This window comes from Oncorhynchus mykiss, chromosome 7 (assembly GCF_057628025.1).
Source record: "Oncorhynchus mykiss isolate SJ-2025 chromosome 7, ASM5762802v1, whole genome shotgun sequence".
In the NCBI taxonomy this organism is placed as follows: Eukaryota; Metazoa; Chordata; class Actinopteri; order Salmoniformes; family Salmonidae; genus Oncorhynchus; species Oncorhynchus mykiss.
This window is the reverse complement of record NC_143028.1, coordinates 62,289,174-62,308,400: the sequence shown is the minus strand read 5'-3', so window position 1 is coordinate 62,308,400 and position 19,227 is coordinate 62,289,174. Positions and strand designations below refer to the sequence as shown.

At 47.1% G+C, this 19,227-nt stretch overlaps 1 protein-coding gene across 8 annotated transcripts in view; it reads left to right on the top strand.

Moving 5' to 3' along the window:
* Positions 1–18,818, top strand: part of LOC110528336 (SLIT-ROBO Rho GTPase-activating protein 3) — an 89,375-nt gene extending 70,557 nt beyond the window's left edge. For all 8 annotated transcript variants that reach the window (XM_021610330.3, XM_021610328.3, XM_021610326.3 and 5 more), the window contains 5 exons: positions 8,573–8,800; positions 9,047–9,301; positions 15,347–15,514; positions 15,738–16,038; positions 16,943–18,818. In XM_021610330.3, coding sequence (XP_021466005.2) covers positions 8,573–8,800; positions 9,047–9,301; positions 15,347–15,514; positions 15,738–16,038; positions 16,943–17,455 — 1,465 coding nt within the window. In that variant the 3' untranslated portion in view covers positions 17,456–18,818. The remainder of the gene's footprint in view (positions 1–8,572; positions 8,801–9,046; positions 9,302–15,346; positions 15,515–15,737; positions 16,039–16,942) is intronic.
* The last annotated feature ends 409 nt before the right edge of the window (positions 18,819–19,227 follow it).

Below are 19,227 nucleotides of genomic sequence, written 5' to 3'. Positions count from 1 at the left end.
TACGTCTATACAGTGGGGAGAACAAGTATTTGATACACTGCTGATTTTGCAGATTTTCCTACTTACAAAGTATGTAGAGGTCTGTCATTTTTATCATAGGTACACTTCAACTGTGAGAGATGGAATCTAATACAAAAATCCAGAAAATCACATTGTATGATTTTTAAGTAATTAATCTGCATAAGTGGGAAAACCTGCAAAATCGGCAGTGTATCAAATACTTGTTCTCCCCACTGTACATCAAGCAGTACGTCTGTACATCAAGCAGTATGTCTGTACATCAATCAGTACGTCTGTACATCAAGCAGTCAGTCGTAATAACAACATGTTATGTGTTGATGGAGAAACCCAATAATGAAGATAGTGTTCAGAGGTGGCTCATCCAGGGAGGAAGAGGAAGGTAGTTATCTTCATTAAATGAGGATAAATGAAGACAAAACATATTAAACATTTCAGTCGTTGGTTCTACATTGTAAAAAGTATGTGTTTATGAAGAAACCTAATATGTGTATAAATACTGTGTAAATAAATACTGTGTTATGGAAAGTCGTTTGAGTAAAACACATTTTTTACAGTTTTTGTATGGCTTTGGTACTATTTTCACAAGTATGAGGTAACATTTCACAACTCTTAGTACAAAACTCAAAACAGATAATCAAAAAGACTGTTTTTTCTCAACTTTAATCACTTTTTCAATTGACTAAGTACAACTAACAAACTTTTTCAACAAACCTAATCAGTGTTCCATCTAGAAATACCTTTAATATAAAGTCATCAGTGTTTGTAAGTATAAACATCTACATGTTATATATATATATATATGTATATATATATATATGACATTTGATAACCACACATAATGACTACTCATTTTTGCTCATTTTAAATAGTGGTAACCACAATTGGTCATCATATAAAAGGGGGTGTGTGAACACTTGCAATTTCTTTCAACATGGAGTAGGATAGACAGCAATAATACAATAGAAAAAGTCTATATACAGTGTGTGCAAATGAGGTAGGATAACGGAGGTAAGGCAATAAATAGGCCATAGTGGCAAAATAATTACAATATAGCAATTAAACACGAGTGATAGATGTGCAGAAGATGAGTGTACAAGTAGAGATACTGGGGTGCAAAGGAGCAAAATAAATAAAAATCGATAAGAGTATGGGGATGAGGTAGTTGGGTGGGCTAATTACAGGTGGGCTATGTACAGGTGCAGTGATCTATGAGCTGTTCTGACAGCTGGTGCTTAAAGCTAATAAGGGAGATATGAGTCTCCAGCATCAGTGATTTTTGCAGTTCGTTCCAGTCATTGGCAGCAGAGAACTGGAAGGAAAGGCGGCCAAAGGAGGAGTTGGCTTTGGGGGTGACCAGTGAAATATACCTGCTGGAGCGAGTGCTACAGGTGGGTGCTGCTATGGTGACCAGTGAGCTGAGATAAGGCGGGGCTTTACCTAGCAGAGACTTATAGATGAACATTAGCCAGTGGGTTTAGCGACGAATATGATGCGAGGGCCAGCCAACGAAAGCATACAGGTCACAATGGTGGGTAGTGTATGGGGCTTTGGTGGAAAAACGGATGGCACTGTGATAGACTGCATCCAATTTGCTGAGTAGAGTGTGGGAGGCTATTTTGTAAATGACATCGCCGAAGTCAAGGATCGGTAGGATAGTCAGTTTTACGAGGGTATGTTTGGCAGCATGAGTGAAGGATGCTTTGTTGCGAAATAGGAAGCTGATTCTAGATTTAATTTTGGATTGGAGATGTTTAATGTGAGTTTGGAAGGAGAGTTTACAGTCTAACCAGACACCTAGGTATTTGTAGTTATCCACATATTCTACGTCAGAACTGTCCAGAGTAGTGATGCTGGGCGGGCAGGCAGGTGTGGGCAGCGATCGGTTGAAGAGCATTAATTTAGGTTTACTTGCATTTAAGAGCAGTTGGAGGACACGGAAGGAGAGTTGTATGGCATTGAAGCTCATCTGGAGGTTAGTTAACACAGTGTCCAAAGAAGGGCCAGATGTTTCCAGAATGGTGTCGTCTGCGCTGGAGGTGTATCAGAGAGTCACCAGCAGCAAGTGCGACATCATTGATGTATACAGAGAAAAGAGTCGGCCCGAGGATTGAACCCTGTGGCACCCCCATAGAGACTGCCAGAGGTCCGGACAACAGGCCCTCCGATTTGACACACTGAACTCTATCTGAGAAGTAGTTGGTGGACCAGGCGAGGCAATCATTTGAGAAACCAAGGCTGTTGAGTCTGCCGAGAGAGTCGAAAGCCTTGGCCAGGTCGATGAATACAGCTGCACAGTATTGTCTCTTATCGATGGCGGTTATGATATCGTTTAGGACCTTGAGCGTGGCAGAGGTGCACCCATGACCAGCTCGGGAAACCAGATTGCATAGCGGAGAAGGTACAGTGGGATTTGAAATGGTTGGTGATCTGCTTGTTAACTTTTCTTTTGAAGACCTTATCAAGGCAGGGTAGGATAGATATAGATTTGTAGCAGTTTGGGTCTAGAGTGTCTCTCCATTTGAAGAGGGGGATGACCGCGGCAGGATCTCAGACGATACGAAAGAGAGGTTAAACAGGCTAGTAATAGGGGTTGCAACAATTTTGGCAGATAATTTTAGAAAGGAGGGTCCAGATTGTCTAGCCCGGCTGATTTGTAGGGATCCAGATTTTGCAGTTCTTTCAGAACATCAACTATCTGAATTTGGGTGAAGGAAAAATGAGGGAGGCTTGGGCAAGTTGCTGTGGGGGTTCAGGGCTGTTGACCAGGGTAGGGGTAGCCAGGTGGAAAGCATGGCCAGCCGTAGAAAAATGCTTATTGAAGTTCTCAATTGTCTCTGATTTATCAGTGGTGACAGTGTTTCCTAGCCTCAGTGCAGTGGACAGCTGGGAGGAAGTCCTCGTATTCTCTATGGACTTTACAGTGTCCATAAACAGTGTATGAAAAAGCTAGCCTTTGCTTTCCTAACTGCCTGTGTATATTGGTTCCTAACTTCCCTAAAAAGTTGCATTTTGTGGGGGCTATTCGATGTTAATGCAGTACGCCACAGGATGTGTTTGTGCTGGTCAAGGACAGTCAGGTCTGGAGTGAACCAGGGGCTATGTCTGTTCCTGGTTCTACATTTTATGAATGGGGCATGCTTATTTAAGATTGTGAGGAAAGCACTTTTAACCTCTCTGGGATATGTGGGACACTAGCGTCCCACCTGGCCAAAAGCCAGAGAAAATGCAGTGCGCCAAATTCAAATAAATTACTATAAAAATCTAACTTTCATGAAATCACACATGTAAGATACCAAATTAAAGCTACACGTGTTGTGAATCCAGCCAACGTATCAGATTTCAAAAAGGCTTTTCGGTGAAAGCAAACTATGCTATTACCTGAGAGTAGCACCTCCAACACAAAACGCAGAAATAAAAATATAAATCATGCCTTACCTTTGACGAGCTTCTTCTGTTGGCACCCCCATATGTCCCATAAACATCACAAATGGTCCTTTTGTTCGATTAATTCTGTCGATATATATCCAAAATGTCAATTTATTTGGCGCATTTGATCCAGATAAACACCGGTTCCAACTTGCGCAACGTGACTACAAAATATCTCCAAAGTTACCTGTAAACTTTGCCAAAACATTTCAAACAACTTAGTAATACAACTTTAGGTAAAGTTAAAGTAAATTTAAAAAAAGTAAGTTTAAAGTAAATAATTGATCAAATTGAAGACTGGATGATCTGTGGTCAATACAGGAAGAAAACAAACTGACGCTACCTTTCTGGTCACGCGCCTCAAACAAACACTACACTTGAAGTGACCCTTGTTTTGAACAGGGCCACTTCTTCATTACACAAAGGAAAAACCTCAACCAATTTCTAAAGACTGGTGACATCCAGTGGAAGCGGTAGGACCTGCAAGAAGATCCCTTAGAAATCTGGGTTCCCAATGACAGCCCATTGAAAAGAGTGACCTCGGGGTTTCGCCTGCTACATACAGTGCCTTGCGAAAGTATTCGGCCCCCTTGAACTTTGCGACCTTTTGCCACATTTCAGGCTTCAAACATAAAGATATAAAACTGTATTTTTTTGTGAAGAATCAACAACACTTGGGACACAATCATGAAGTGGAACGACATTTATTGGATATTTCAAACCTTTTTAACAAATCAAAAACTGAAAAATTGGGTGTGCAAAATTATTCAGCCCCCTTAAGTTAATACTTTGTAGCGCCACCTTTTGCTGCGATTACAGCTGTAAGTCGCTTGGGGTATGTCTCTATCAGTTTTGCACATCGAGAGACTGACATTTTTTCCCATTCCTCCTTGCAAAACAGCTCGAGCTCAGTGAGGTTGGATGGAGAGAATTTGTGAACAGCAGTTTTCAGTTCTTTCCACAGATTCTCGATTGGATTCAGGTCTGGACTTTGACTTGGCCATTCTAACACCTGGATATGTTTATTTTTGAACCATTCCATTGTAGATTTTGCTTTATGTTTTGGATCATTGTCTTGTTGGAAGAAAAATCTCTGTCCCAGTCTCAGGTCTTTTGCAGACTCCATCAGGTTTTCTTCCAGAATGGTCCTGTATTTGGCTCCATCCATCTTCCCATCAATTTTAACCATCTTCCCTGTCCTTGCTGAAGAAAAGCAGGCCCAAACCATGATGCTGCCACCACCATGTTTGACAGTGGGGATGGTGTGTTCAGCTGTGTTGCTTTTACGCCAAACATAACGTTTTGCATTGTTGCCAAAAAGTTACATTTTGGTTTCATCTGACCAGAGCACCTTCTTCCACGTTTGGTGTGTCTCCCAGGTGGCTTGTGGCAAACTTTAAACAACACTTTTTATGGATATCTTTAAGAAATGGCTTTCTTCTTGCCACTCTTCCATAAAGGCCAGATTTGTGCAATACACGACTGATTGTTGTCCTATGGACAGAGTCTCCCACCTCAGCTGTAGATCTCTGCAGTTCATCCAGAGTGATCATGGGCCTCTTGGCTGCATCTCTGATTAGTCTTCTCCTTGTATGAGCTGAAAGTTTAGAGGGACGGCCAGGTCTTGGTAGATTTTCAGTGGTCTGATACTCCTTCCATTTCAATATTATCGCTTGCACAGTGCTCCTTGGGATGTTTAAAGCTTGGGAAATCTTTTTGTATCCTAATCCGGCTTTAAACTTCTTCACAACAGTATCTCGGACCTGCCTGGTGTGTTCCTTGTTCTTCATGATGCTCTCTGCGCTTTTAACGGACCTCTGAGACTATCACAGTGCAGGTGCATTTATACGGAGACTTGATTACACACAGGTGGATTGTATTTATCATCATTAGTCATTTAGGTCAACATTAGATCATTCAGAGATCCTCACTGAACTTCTGGAGAGAGTTTGCTGCACTGAAAGTAAAGGGGCTGAATAATTTTGCACGCCCAATTTTTCAGTTTGAAATATCCAATAAATGTCGTTCCACTTCATGATTGTGTCCCACTTGTTGTTGATTCTTCACAAAAAAATACAGTTTTATATCTTTATGTTTGAAGCCTGAAATGTGGCAAAAGGTCGCAAAGTTCAAGGGGGCCGAATACTTTCGCAAGGCACTGTATGTTCTGTTATACTCACAGACATGATTCAAACAGTTTTAGAATCTTCATAGTGTTGTCCATCCACATCTACTAATAATATGCATATCTTATCTTCTGGGGATGAGTAGCAGGCAGTTGGATTTGGGCATGCATTTCATCCGGACATGAAAATACTGCCCAATGTCACCAAGAAGTTAAAGAATAACCAGGCATCCTCTACTGACAGAATGAGGTCAGTATCCTTCCAGGATACCCGGGCAAGGTTGATTAGAAAGGCCTGCTCGCTGAAGTGTTTTAGAGAGTGTTTGACAGTGATGAGGGGTGGTCGTTTGACCCCAGACCCATTACGGACAAAAGCAATGAGGCAGTGATCGCTGAGATCCTGGTTGAAGACAGCAGAGGTGTATTTGGAGGGCAGGTTGGTTAGGATGATATTTAAGAGGGTGTCCGTGTTTACGGATTTGGGGTTGTACCTGGTAGGTTCATTGATAATTTGTGAGATTGAGGGCATCAAGCTTAGATTGTAGGATGGCCGGGGTGTTAAGCAGGTCCCAGTTTAGGTCACCTAACAGCACGAGCTCTGGAGAAAGATGGGTTTCAATCCATTCACATATGGGTTCCAGGGCATAACTGGGGGCAGAAGGTGGTCAATAGCAAGCTGCAACTGTGAGAGACTTGTTTCTGGAAAGGTGCATTTTTAGAAGTAAGAGCTCAAATTGTTTGGGCACAGACCTGGATAGTAAGACAGAGCTTTGCAGGCTATCTCTGCAGGAGATTGCAACTCCTCCCCCTTTGGCAGTTCTATCTTGTAGGAAAATGTTGTAGTTAGGGATGGAAATTTCAGAGTTTTTGGTGATCTTCCTTATCCAGGATTCATACGCAGCTAGGACATCCGGGTTGGCAGAGTGTGCTAAGGTAGTGAATAAAACAAACTTAGGGAGGAGGCTTTTAATGTTAACATGCATGAAACCAAGACTTTTAAGGTTACAGAAGTCAACAAATGAAAGCGCCTGGGGAAAGGGTGTGGAGCTAGCCACTGCATTGCCTGGATTAACCTCTACATCACCAGAGGAACAGGGGAGGGGTAGGATAAGAGTACGGCTAAAGGCTATACGTTTTCTGGGCACGGTAGAATAGGTTCAAGGCATAATGTACAGACAAAGTTATGGTAGGATGTGAATACAGTGGAGGTAAACCTATGCACTGAGTGACGATGAGAGAGATATTGTCTCTCGAAACATAGCAGCAGAGGGGCCTTGGAGGGACGTCGCGACGGAAGAAAGTCTGTTGTAGCCCCCTCGTGCTGTTACGTCTGCAGACCAGTCATCGTGGATCAGCAGGGCTTCGTGTGGTTAAAGGGGTCTAGGCCAATAGAAAAAGGTATAGTGGCCAAAGAATTTGTCCGATGGGCCTCTTAAGCTAACAGTCCGATATGCTCTAGACAGCTAGCGGGTTGCGGCTAGCAGGCTAGCAGATGGGCATTCAGGGGACGTTGCGACGGAGGAGCCAGTTGATAAACCCCCTTGGTCAAATTACGTCGGTAGTCCAGTCGTGAAGGGTCGGCGGGGTCCAGGCCAATTGGCAAAATATGTATTGTAGCCAAAGGAGTGGCTGATGGACTTCTTCGGCTAGCCGGGATATGGGCCTAGCAAGGTTAGCTCCAGGCTAATTGGTTCTTGCTTCGGGACAGAGACGTTAGCCAGGAGTGGCCACTTGGATAGCAGATGCGATGATCCAGGTGAAAAGGTTCAGAGCTTGCGGTAGGAATCCGGAGATACGGAGAAGAAAAATAAGTCTAATTTGCTCATCGGTCAATGGATGACCATCTACGTGCCTTGACAACGTGGGGGAAACATCTCCATGGTTGCAGCTATCTCTGAAGATTATCTGGTAGGACGTAGGCCATTGCTTGGATCCTACAACGCTGCACACCTCAATGTCTTTCGCAATGAAATTGGGCAGACCGGTATGTCATGAATGTCATTGCGTGGGACAATCATCGATTAGTGACCCTATACCGGTCCCCATATTCTCCTTTCCTCAACCCTATTGAGGAAAGGTGGAAGGTGGACGATCGCCAGCCCCATGAGCGTGCCACCCTCCTTCTGGCCTTGGATGAGGCATGCGACGACATCAATACAGACCAATGTCAAGCTTGGATTCGCCATGCCAAAGGGTTTTTCCCACGGTGCATGAACACTGTGATTTGGTGGAGAATTTATATTGAAATGCTCAAGACAGGCTTGATGCAAATTAATAGGTACTACATGTTATGTTTTATTTTCATTAATTTTATTTGTTTCATTTAATTTCTTACATTTGATTACAGACACCTACAGTATGTTGCAATTATATCTGAAAAATACAATGTTTTTTTTGCACTAATGAATAACTGTATAGGACGTCTGGATAGATGTTATTTTGTTGGGTAATACATGTCATTTAGATGTTAATACTTTACAAACACACTGTTCCCCGGGTGCCGAAGATGTGGATATCAATTAAGGCAGCCCTCCTCACCACTCAGATTCCGAGGGGTTGGGTTAAATGTGGAAGACACATTTCAGTTGAATGCATTCAGTTGTACAACTGACTAGGTATCCACTTTCCCCTTTTATTTCTGTAGCTCTCAAAATCCATATATAGTAGACAAACCAGTTCAAAATCTATAGGTTTACCAAACGGTTAAGTGATTAACCGTTAAGCGCAGTTGGATTAAGTGATGGTCAAATGTATTTAAACAAATGAGAAGAGAATCATATGAAAAGTAATGTAAGCATTGCATTGTGAAAGGCAGTGTCTTTATGTGAAAGGTATTTCTAGATGAAACACTGATTTAGGTTTGGTGAAAAAGTTACTGTGTGTTGTACTTGAAAATGTACATAAAGAAAAAAATCTGCCTTTTTGAGTTTTGACCTAAAAGTTGTAAAATTATACCAAAGTGATAAAAGAAAACTGTAATTCCCCATTGTTTCTCTCCAGTCTATCCCAGTACAGTGATGAGAACATGATGGATCCCTATAACCTGGCTACCTGCTTCGGCCCGACTCTGATGCCCATACCTGATGGTCACGATCCTGTGGCCTGTCAGACACACGTTAATGAGGTCATCAAGACCATCATCATCCACAACGAGGTCATCTTCCCGAGCCACCGTGAGCTGGACGGACCGGTCTATGAGAAGTGCATGGCTGGAGGAGAAGAGTACTGGTTAGTGATGTTATAGTATACTGGGCCTTGGTTCTGCTTGGATGGGAGAGAAGATGGAGATTAACCAATGTAGAGAAGGGGATTAGAGGACTGGACCCAGTTCTGTGTTTCAAATGACTTCACCCTCTTGTTGGGCTAGTTTAGTCCAAAGCACTATACTATGTCCTTCTTTATCATTATCTGAATCTATCAATCAATGTATTTATCTATCTACAATATATATATCTCTCTCTCTACACCATTTAGTGACAGTCCCCAAAGTGGGCCAGGTGCCATTGATGAAGTGGACAACAGTACAGGACCTCACACCAGTGATGATGAACTGGAGCAGATCGAGGCTATCGCTAAGTTTGACTACGTGGGGCGAACTCCCAGAGAGCTGTCCTTTAAGAAGGGGGCATCACTGCTGCTGTACCTGAGAGCCTCTGATGACTGGTGGGAGGGACGACACAACGGAGTGGACGGACTCATCCCACATCAATACATTGTGGTGCAGGACATGTAAGTACAATATTTCTGTGTAACTGCTCAAATGCTACATGCCTCTGTTTAGGATAAGCACTTCTATTGTAATCGTCAGTAGACGAGAGACAGACTGTGCACCCCTACCATGGGGCCTCCAGGTTATGTGAGTCCATGTCAATAACAGTGAATTGATATGTCAATAATCATGAACTGTGCCCAAAGTGCATTAGTCTGATACTGTGTCAATGCAGCAGTTGGCATACAGTAAGCACCAAAGACTTCAAAGCAAATAAATCCCCAATTAGTAATTAAACGAGATGTCCTCTCCTCAGTCTCTTGAACTAACACTTCCGCATGACAAGGATGGAACATTAAGGTCACTCTGTAACTGGTCATTTATCCTTCCGGAACCCTACCCGACAGCCAATCACCATCCATCACCGTGGAGATGACAGAATTAAACCCTAATTAGGGAAAGACACAGGATGCGTCCAAAATTGCACCCTATACCCTTTATAGTTCTCTACTTTTGTTTAGAGCTCGTGCGCTAGCACACTAGTCAAAAGTAGTGCACTATGAAGGGAATAGTGTGTAATTTGGGATGCAGGCACACTCATCTCCAACTGATCCTGGTGACCTAAATTTGGGATATGCTTAACACCTCGGGCCATCCTACAATCTAAGCTAGATGCCCTCAATCTGACAAATTATCGTTGACCCTACCAGGTAAAACCCTAAATCCGTAAACACGGGCACCCTCATAGATATCATCCTAACCAACCTGCCCTTTAAATACACCTCTGCTTTCTTCAACATTGCCTGCGTCTGTAATGGGTCCACGGTTAAACAACCACCCCTCATGACTGTCAAACGCTCCCTAAAACACTTCAGCGAAAAACCTGGTCTGGATATCCTGGAAGGATATTGACCTCATTCCGTCAGCAGAGGATGCCTGGTTATTCTTTAAAAGTGCTTTCCTCACCATCTTAAAAAAGCATGCCCCATTCAAAACTTTAGAACTAAGAACAGATATAGCCCTTGGTTCACTCCAGACCTGACTGCCCTTGACCAGCACAAAAACATCCTGTGGCGTACTGCATTAGCATCGAATAGCCCCCACGATATGCAACTTTTTAAAGTTGGTTAGAAACCAATATACACAGGCAGTTAGGAAAGGAAAGGCTAGCTTTTTCAAACAGAAATTTGCATCTTGTAGCACAAACTCCAAAAAGTTCTGGGACAATGTACTGTAAAGTCCATAGAGAATAAGAGCACCTACTCCCAGCTGTCCACTGCACTGAGGCTAGGAAACACTGTCACCACTGCTAAATCTACGATAATCGAGAATTTCAATAAGCATTTTTCTACTGCTGGCCATGCTTTCCACCTGGCTACCCCTACCCTGGTCAACAGCTCTGCACCCCCCACAGCAACTTACCCAAGCCTCCCCATTTCTCCTTCACCCAAATCCAGAGAGCTGGACCCATACAAATCAGCTGGGCTAGACAATCTGGGTCCTCTCTTTCTAAAATTACCTGCCGAAATTGTTGAAACACCTATTACTAGCCTGTTCAACCTCTCTTACTGAGATCCCTAAAGATTGGAAAGCTACCGTGGTCATCCCCCTCTTCAAAGGGGAGACACTCTAGACCCAAACTGCTACAGACCTATATCTATCCTACCGTGCCTTTTCTAAAGTCTTCGAAAGAAAAGTTAACAGATCACCGACTATTTCGATTCCCACCGTACCTTTTCCGCTATGCAATCTGGTTTCTGAGCTGGTGATGGGTGCACCTCAGCCACGCTCAAGGTCCTAAACGATATCATAACCGCCATCGATAAGAGACAATACTGTGCAGCTGTATTCATCGACCTGGCCAAGGCTTTCGACTATGTCAGTCACAGCATTCTTATCGGCAGACTCAACAGCCTTGGTTTCCCAAATGACTGCCTCGCCTGGTTCACCAACTACTTCTCAGATAGAGTTCAGTGTGTCAAATCGGAGGGCCTGTTGTCCGGACCACTGGCAGTCTCAATGGGGGTGTCACAGGGTTCATTTCTCGGGCCGATTCTTCTCTCTGTATACATCAGTGATGTCTCTCTTGCTGATGGTAATTCTCTGATCCAACAGACGACACCATTCTGTATATGTCTGTCCCTTCTTTGGACAATGTGTTAACTAACCTCCAGACGAGCTTCAGTGCCATACAACACTGCTTTCGTGGCCTCCAACTGCTCTTAAATGCAAGTAAAACTAAATTGCATGCTCTTCAACCGATCACTGCACGCACCCGCACACCCGTCTAGCGTCACCACTCTGGACGGTTCTGACTTAAAAATATGTGGACAACTACAAATACCTAGGTGTCTGGTAAGACTGTAAACTCTCCTTCCAGACTCACATTAAGCATCTCCAATTTAAATTAAATCTAGAATGTGTTTAATTGCTAAATTGTAATTATTTTGCCACTATGGCCTATTTATTGCCTTACCTCCCTAATCTTACTACATTTGCACACACTGTATATAGACTTTTCTATTGTTGTCACGGTTTTCTGTATGGGAAAGAGAGTCGGACCAAAAGGCGGCGTGGCTATTGAGATTCATGTTTAATAAAATAACGTAAACACGAATCAATACAAAAACAATAAACGTAACTTGAAAACCGAAAACAGCCTAAACTGGTGCAAACTAACACAAGACAGTTACAAGGACACTAAGGACAATCACCCACAAAACCCAACACCAAACAGGCTACCTAAATATGGTTCCCAATCAGAGACAATGACGAACACCTGCCTCTGATTGAGAACCATATCAGGCCAAACATAGAACTAGACAAACTAGACATGTAACATAGAATGTCCAACCAGCTCACACCCCTGACCAACCAAAACATAGAAACATACAAAGCAAACTATGGTCAGGGTGTGACAGTACCCCCCACCAAGGTGCGGACTCTGGCCGCAAAACCTGAACCTATAGGGGAGGGTCTGGGTGGGCATCTGTCCACGGTGGCGGCTCTGGTGCTGGACGTGGCCCCCACTTCACCGTAGTCTTAGTCCCCCACCTTGTCCGCTTCCGTGGCCTCCTCACCATGGCAACTCTTCTCAATGGACAGAGGGGCGGCAGCTCGGGACAGAGGGGCGGCAGCTCGGGACAGAGGGGCGGCAGCTCGGGACAGAGGGGCGGCAGCTCGGGACAGAGGGGCGGCAGCTCGGGACAGAGGGGCGGCAGCTCGGGACAGAGGGGCGGCAGCTCGGGACAGAGGGGCGGCTGCTCGGGACAGAGGGGCGGCTGCTCGGGACAGAGGGGCGGCTGCTCGGGACAGAGGGGCGGCTGCTCGGGACAGAGGGGCAGGGGCTCTGGGCAGAGGGGCAGGGGCTCTGGGCAGAGGGGCTCTGGGCAGAGGGGCAGGGGCTCTGGGCAGAGGGGCAGGGGCTCTGGCGCCTCTGGCTGACGGGCGGCACTGGCGGCCCCTGGCTGACGGGCGGCACTAGCGGCCCCTGGCTGACGGGCGGCACTGGCGGCCCCTGGCAGACGGGCGGCGCTGGGCAGACGGGCGGCACTGGCGGCGCTGGGCAGACGGGCGGCGCTGGGCAGACGGGCGGCACTGGCGGCGCTGGGCAGACGGGCGGCACTGGGCAGACGGGCGGCACTGGCGGCGCTGGGCAGATGGGCTGCTCAGGCGGCGCTGGGCAGACGGGCGGCACTGGCGGCGCTGGGCAGACGGGCGGCACTGGCGGCGCTGGGCAGACGGGCGGCACTGGGCAGACGGGCGGCACTGGCGGCGCTGGGCAGACGGGCGGCACTGGCGGCGCTGGGCAGACGGGCTGCTCAGGCGGCGCTGGGCAGACGGGCGGCTCAGGCAGCGCTGGGCAGACGGGCGGCTCAGGCGGCGCTGGGCAGACGGGCGGCTCAGGCGGCGCTGGGCAGACGGGCGGCTCAGGCGGCGCTGGGCAGACGGGCGGCTCAGGCGGCGCTGGGCAGACGGGCGGCTCAGGCGGCGCTGGGCAGACGGGCGGCTCAGGCGGCTCAGGCGGCGCTGGGCAGACGGGCGGCTCAGGCGGCGCTGGGCAGACGGGCGGCTCAGGCGGCGCTGGGCAGACGGGCGGCTCAGGCGGCGCTGGGCAGACGGGCGGCGCTGGCAGACGGGCAGCTCAGGCGGCGCTGGGCAGACGGGCGGCTCAGGCGGCGCTGGGCAGACGGGCGGCTCAGGCGGCGCTGGGCAGACGGGCGGCTCAGGCGGCGCTGGGCAGACGGGCGGCTCAGGCGGCGCTGGGCAGACGGGCGGCTCAGGCGGCGCTGGGCAGACGGGCGGCTCAGGCGGCGCTGGGCAGACGGGCGGCTCAGGCGGCGCTGGGCAGACGGGCGGCTCAGGCGGCGCTGGGCAGACGGGCGGCGCTGGCAGACGGGCAGCTCAGGCGGCGCTGGGCAGACGGGCGGCTCAGGCGGCGCTGGGCAGACGGGCGGCTCAGGCGGCGCTGGAGAGGAGGGAGCCCCTGTAAGGATGGGCCGGAGAGACAGCCTGGTACGGTGGGCTGCCACCGGAGGGCTGGTGCGTGGAGGTGGTGACGGATAGACCGGGCCGTGCAGGCGCACTGGAGCTCTTGAGCACTGAGCCTGCCCAACCTTACCCGGTTGAATGGTCCCGGTCGCCCTGCCAGTGCGGCGAGGTGGAATAGCCCGCACTGGGCTATGCAGGCGAACCGGGGACACCGTGCGCAAGGCTGGTGCCATGTAAGCCGGCCCAAGGAGACGCACTGGAGACCAGATGCGTAGAGCCGGCTTCATGGCACTTGGCTCGATGCCCACTCTAGCCCGGCCGATACGCAGAGCTGGAATGTACCGCACCGGGCTATGCACCCGCACTGGGAACACCGTGCGCTTCACAGCATAACACGGTGCCTGCCCGGTCTCTCTCGCCCCCCGGTAACCACAGGAAGTTGGCTCAGGTCTCCTACCTGGCGTAGCCATACTCCCTGTGAGCCCCCCCCCCCAATACATTTTTGGGGCTGACTCTCAGGCTTCCATCCACGACGCCACGCTGCCTCCTCATACCAGCGCCTCTCCGCTTTCGCCGCTTCCAGTTCTTCTTTGGGGCGGCGATATTCTCCTGGCTGAGCCCAGGGTCCTTTACCATTCAATTCGTCCTCCCATGTCCATTTTTCCAAGTAGTGCAGCCTCTCCCACTGCTGCTGCTGCTGCTCCTGTTGCTGCTGCCTCTGTTGCTTCTCCTGCTGCTGCTTTTGCTGTTGCCCGTTACCACGCCGCTTGGTCCTGTTGTGGTGGGTGATTCTGTCACGGTTTTCTGTATGGGAAAGAGAGTCGGACCAAAAGGCGGCGTGGCTATTGAGATTCATGTTTAATAAAATAACGTAAACACGAATCAATACAAAACAATAACCGTAACTTGAATACCGAAAACAGCCTAAACTGGTGCAAACTAACACAAGACAGTTACAAGGACACTAAGGACATTCACCCACAAAACCCAACACCAAACAGGCTACCTAAATATGGTTCCCAATCAGAGACAATGACGAACACCTGCCTCTGATTGAGAACCATATCAGGCCAAACATAGAACTAGACAAACTAGACATGTAACATAGAATGCCCACCCAGCTCACACCCTGACCAACCAAAACATAGAAACATACAAAGCAAACTATGTTCAGGGTGTGACAATTGTGTTATTGACTGTATGTTTGTTTATCCCATGTGTTACTCTGTGTTGTTTGTGTTGCACTGCTTTGCTCTATCTTGGCCAGGTCCCAGTTGAGACCTTTTTCTCAACTGGCCTACCTGGTTAAATAAAGGTGAAATAAATAATAAGTCAGGGGCCCGGGGAAACTGGGGAATGGGTGCTGTACTTGTTAATAATAACTAGAAGAGGTCCAACATCTGGAGTTAGGTTTAGTTTCCGAAGGATTGTTTGTTGACATAATAATTTCATCTAATCTCTGGTGTAAGGGTATCCAGATGATTTGCAGTGACTCGTTAATGAAATTGTATAATTGTTTATGCATTTTGCCAGCATACAAAAAACATCTGCTCTCTGTCTCTCCGTTACCTCAGGGAAGATGCGTTCTCAGACAGTCTGAGTTGGAAGGCTGGGAGTGAGGCCAGTAGTGGACCCCACCAGGAGGACAGAGACCGAACCTCATCCAGGAACCGTGACCGCAGCTCCCCCTGCGAACACAGACAACATACCCCTGAACACCACTATGGAGATGCTCTTGGAAGGTGGCTACACATTGACTTTATGATGATTCATTCTCACAGTTCAGTAATGCAGGTTAACAGGTTTTCTAGACACATGCAGGATGAGATGTTTTCCTCCATGAAGAGGCTACAAAATAATGGTTCATTTAGTGTAGTTGTATTGAATGAGCTATAATTTATTTTTGCACTCTGTCCTTGATGCTGTCTTGAGAGTCTGTCTGCTCTCTGTGTTGTGGCCATTCAGGGTGAGGGTTCGTTCAGACGGTGCTGTTATCCCTCACCACAGGAGCACCGCCGACACTCACAGCCCCACCCGAGGTATGGACACGCCCCCTAGGGTCATGCCCCGCCCCTGCAGCCCTCACAAGATGGCTGTCAGCAGGGGCCGCATGGACAGTCCAGAGAAACGCCATGTCAGCACGTTCAGCAGCACAGGAAGTATCAACCATCCAGATAGAAAGTGCTTCCGTGATGGCCCCGCCCTCAGACCCTCCCCCGGCTCCACCCGCCACGGTAGCCTTGGCGAACAGAAATCACTGGCAGAGGTGAGAGTCTATGAAGTAAATAAATAACTAAACGCACACCCGGCCTAATGATGGGGTGCTGACTACCAGAAAATAAACTAACCAATTTAAAAAAGAAGGTTGCCCACTCATCTCTTGTTGCTTGTGGATTTATTTAACAAAAGTTTTGGCAAAAGAGCATTTATCAGGGTATACAGAGGTGAGAATCTAATCACTGCAATAAATACTTAATAATTATCAAAGCAATTGATTCAGTGGGTGAAGTCAGGCAAGACCAAACTTCCCTTGTTATTCTTAATATAACTATTTCCTGCCAGTCCAGCCATGCTCGGAGTTGTGCAGTCGAAGCTAATGAGGATATTCTCCTGTCTGTTGTTCAGAGAGATGGCGAGACAGGCAGACAGACAGAAAAGACCGACAGACAGAGGGAGAAATATTTCCAGTATAGTTTATGGATCCCAGCCAGTACTCAGATGGACAAAGTCAGGCAGCAGTGGGAAGGACATCTGAGAGAGAGGCCCACATTGCCCTCTGTCTCTCATCTCCTAATTACTGTTCAGTCTGTTAGCTGCTGCTAGCTCCACATGTAAATATGGCTCCCTTTGTTTGCTTCATTAGAGAGAGAATATTGGAACCATTTGTGAAGTGTTAATTTGTCCATTTGTTCCTGCTTTCAAGAAGAAACAGTTTGGTTTTTATTGGGAAGACTTGGTATGTCAGTATTTTGTTTGAGGATAAACAATAAGAGCAGATGTTTGAATGGGACATTATTTTTTCTATTGGTGTGCGTGCGTGCGTGTGTGCGTGTGTGTGTGTGTGTGTGTGTGAATTGTCATCATCTACTACTATGGACAGCCAAGATAGAGTGTGTTGCAGGACATCAGACACTGGATTAATATCAGTGGTGAAACTGTGTGTATTACAGGACATAGAGAAGACCATGAACACCGCCCTGCATGAGCTGTCTGAGCTTGAGCGGCAGAACGTGGCCAAGCATGCTCCCGACGTGGTCCTGGACACCTTGGAGCCCCTGAAGCAGCAGCACCTCTCCTCCTGTGGGTCCAGACCACCCTCTGAGACCCCTAGCAGCCCCCTCCACACCAACACCATGGCCATCAGAGACCCTGACGCCGCCCTGCGCCGTAGCAGCAGTTCCTCGTCCTCCGAGACCATGAGCACCTTCAAACCGGCCCTGACTGCACGGAGGCCCAGCGCCCCCCTCAGGCCGCCTCCGGTCAGACCGCTTCGGCCTGCTCCCATCCACCTGGGACATGGCCAGGGACAGGGGGGACAGGGGCAGCACAGGTCTAGTAGTTCCAGCTCCTCAGGCCTGGGAAGTCCAGCATCTATCACTCCCACAGACAGGGTGTTCCCCAAGGCTCCATCCCCGTCCCCCTCTACGTCCTCCTCGTCCTCAGACAAACAGGGTCACATGTAGCCTGGCTAAGCAGGCTGCTGCAGTCACAGAAAGAGCCCAGGAACTATAGAGACAACTGACTGAGCAGGCTGCAGCACACAGCCACAGGTCAGGATACGCATACAGTAGTAAGAATGGAGTAAGCTGCAGCCATAGCCCTGTACAGGAGCTATAGTAGGAACTGACTGGACATGGCACAGTCTGATCACAGCCACAGCCCAAGAGATACAGTACAGAAGGAAGTGATTCCGCAGAGCACCGACTGATTGCTCATAATCAACATCTTCTTCATTTCCTTCTGGCTGTGACAACGGACACATTGAGACCTTGTCTCTGTGGGAACAATATCGACCACTAACTAGTAGGAGGTTGGATTCAACATGTAGGATGAAGGCTGATTAATTGGTTTATTGACAGCCGGATGTCCACCAGTATTAACTGTCTGCTTGTCGGTTGAGATTCTGAATCACTCAGAAGAAACATGAACTGTACTATGATAATCATTGTAAAGAATGTTTCTACTCTCTCCATGTGGCACAGAACTGCCACAGAACAAACCTGATCAAATGGATGCACTGGATAACGCTTTGTTTACTGTTATAGCCATCTGTGGTTGTAGCCTGCTAGTTTGTCTGAATAACAAACCATCTCAAACTGAAGTTTGGTGTTTTTGAGCTGGTAGTCTAAGACTAGCGCCTTCTTCGTCTGCAAATAGGAAGACTTAATACAATCTCTTGATCTGTCTTTCTCTCTCTCTCTCTCTCTCGCTCTCGCTCTCTCTCTCTTTCTGTTTCACTCTCTCTCTATCTCTCTCCCCCAGATTAGCCGTGGTACCTCAAGAAAAGAGCACACACCTTGTCATGACTCGACCCAGTCTACTAAAGATGCACTGATCTGGTCTGGTCATTTTCTATGAGCCTGTACTAGTTGATCCTGCATACTGTATGTGTATATATATATATTTATATTCATACAGTTACATGTTTGAAGACATAGGAGAATCAACCCCTGACAGGGTTAGTTGTGCCGTTACATGTGGACTGGATCTCTTACTTGGTGAACTAGATTGGATTCTCAATTCAGGCCCATTGTGTGTAACCACAGTTTTCTTATAGTCCTGCTTTGGAGTTATACCGTATGTAGATGGCCTTGCTTGCTTGGTGGTATGTGTTCCTGTACGTATTATATGAGAGATTATTATTCAACAAAACACATGTTTAAAGTGTTCTAGATATGTTTTGAATGGAAAATAATATGCATAATGTTGAAAACTACCTGTATGTATGAATAACATGGTATGCTAGAAACAGGATATATATTATCATTAACCTTGCAAAGGCAGGAACAGAACAAGATAATAAATGTGGGGAATCTGTATCCGAAATGCCCTTTTGGTACTCTTTTGTTGACATTCTAACATACTGACACTTAGTGGTAAAATGTTGCACATATATCTGTCTTAACAGTACAGCAGAGTCCAATTGGTAAATGGTTTTGTAGCTCCTCTTAGTGGTAAAGATAGAAAAAACACTTAGTGTTTGAGGCATATGCATTGTCGCATGTCTCATTATCTGTCACAAGGTGGCGACTGTGTTACACAAAGATTTTAGTCCAGCTAAATCCCAGAACAACTAAAAACCTGACGTGTCAGCACTTCCAACAAATCTAAAAGCATTGGATTGGTGGATGTGTGTTGGCTTGTGGGATTTTCCACCATATCTTATACCAGTCATTTCCTTTCAAATAATTTGCATTTACATTTTTGTCATCTAGCAGACACTTTTATCCAGAGT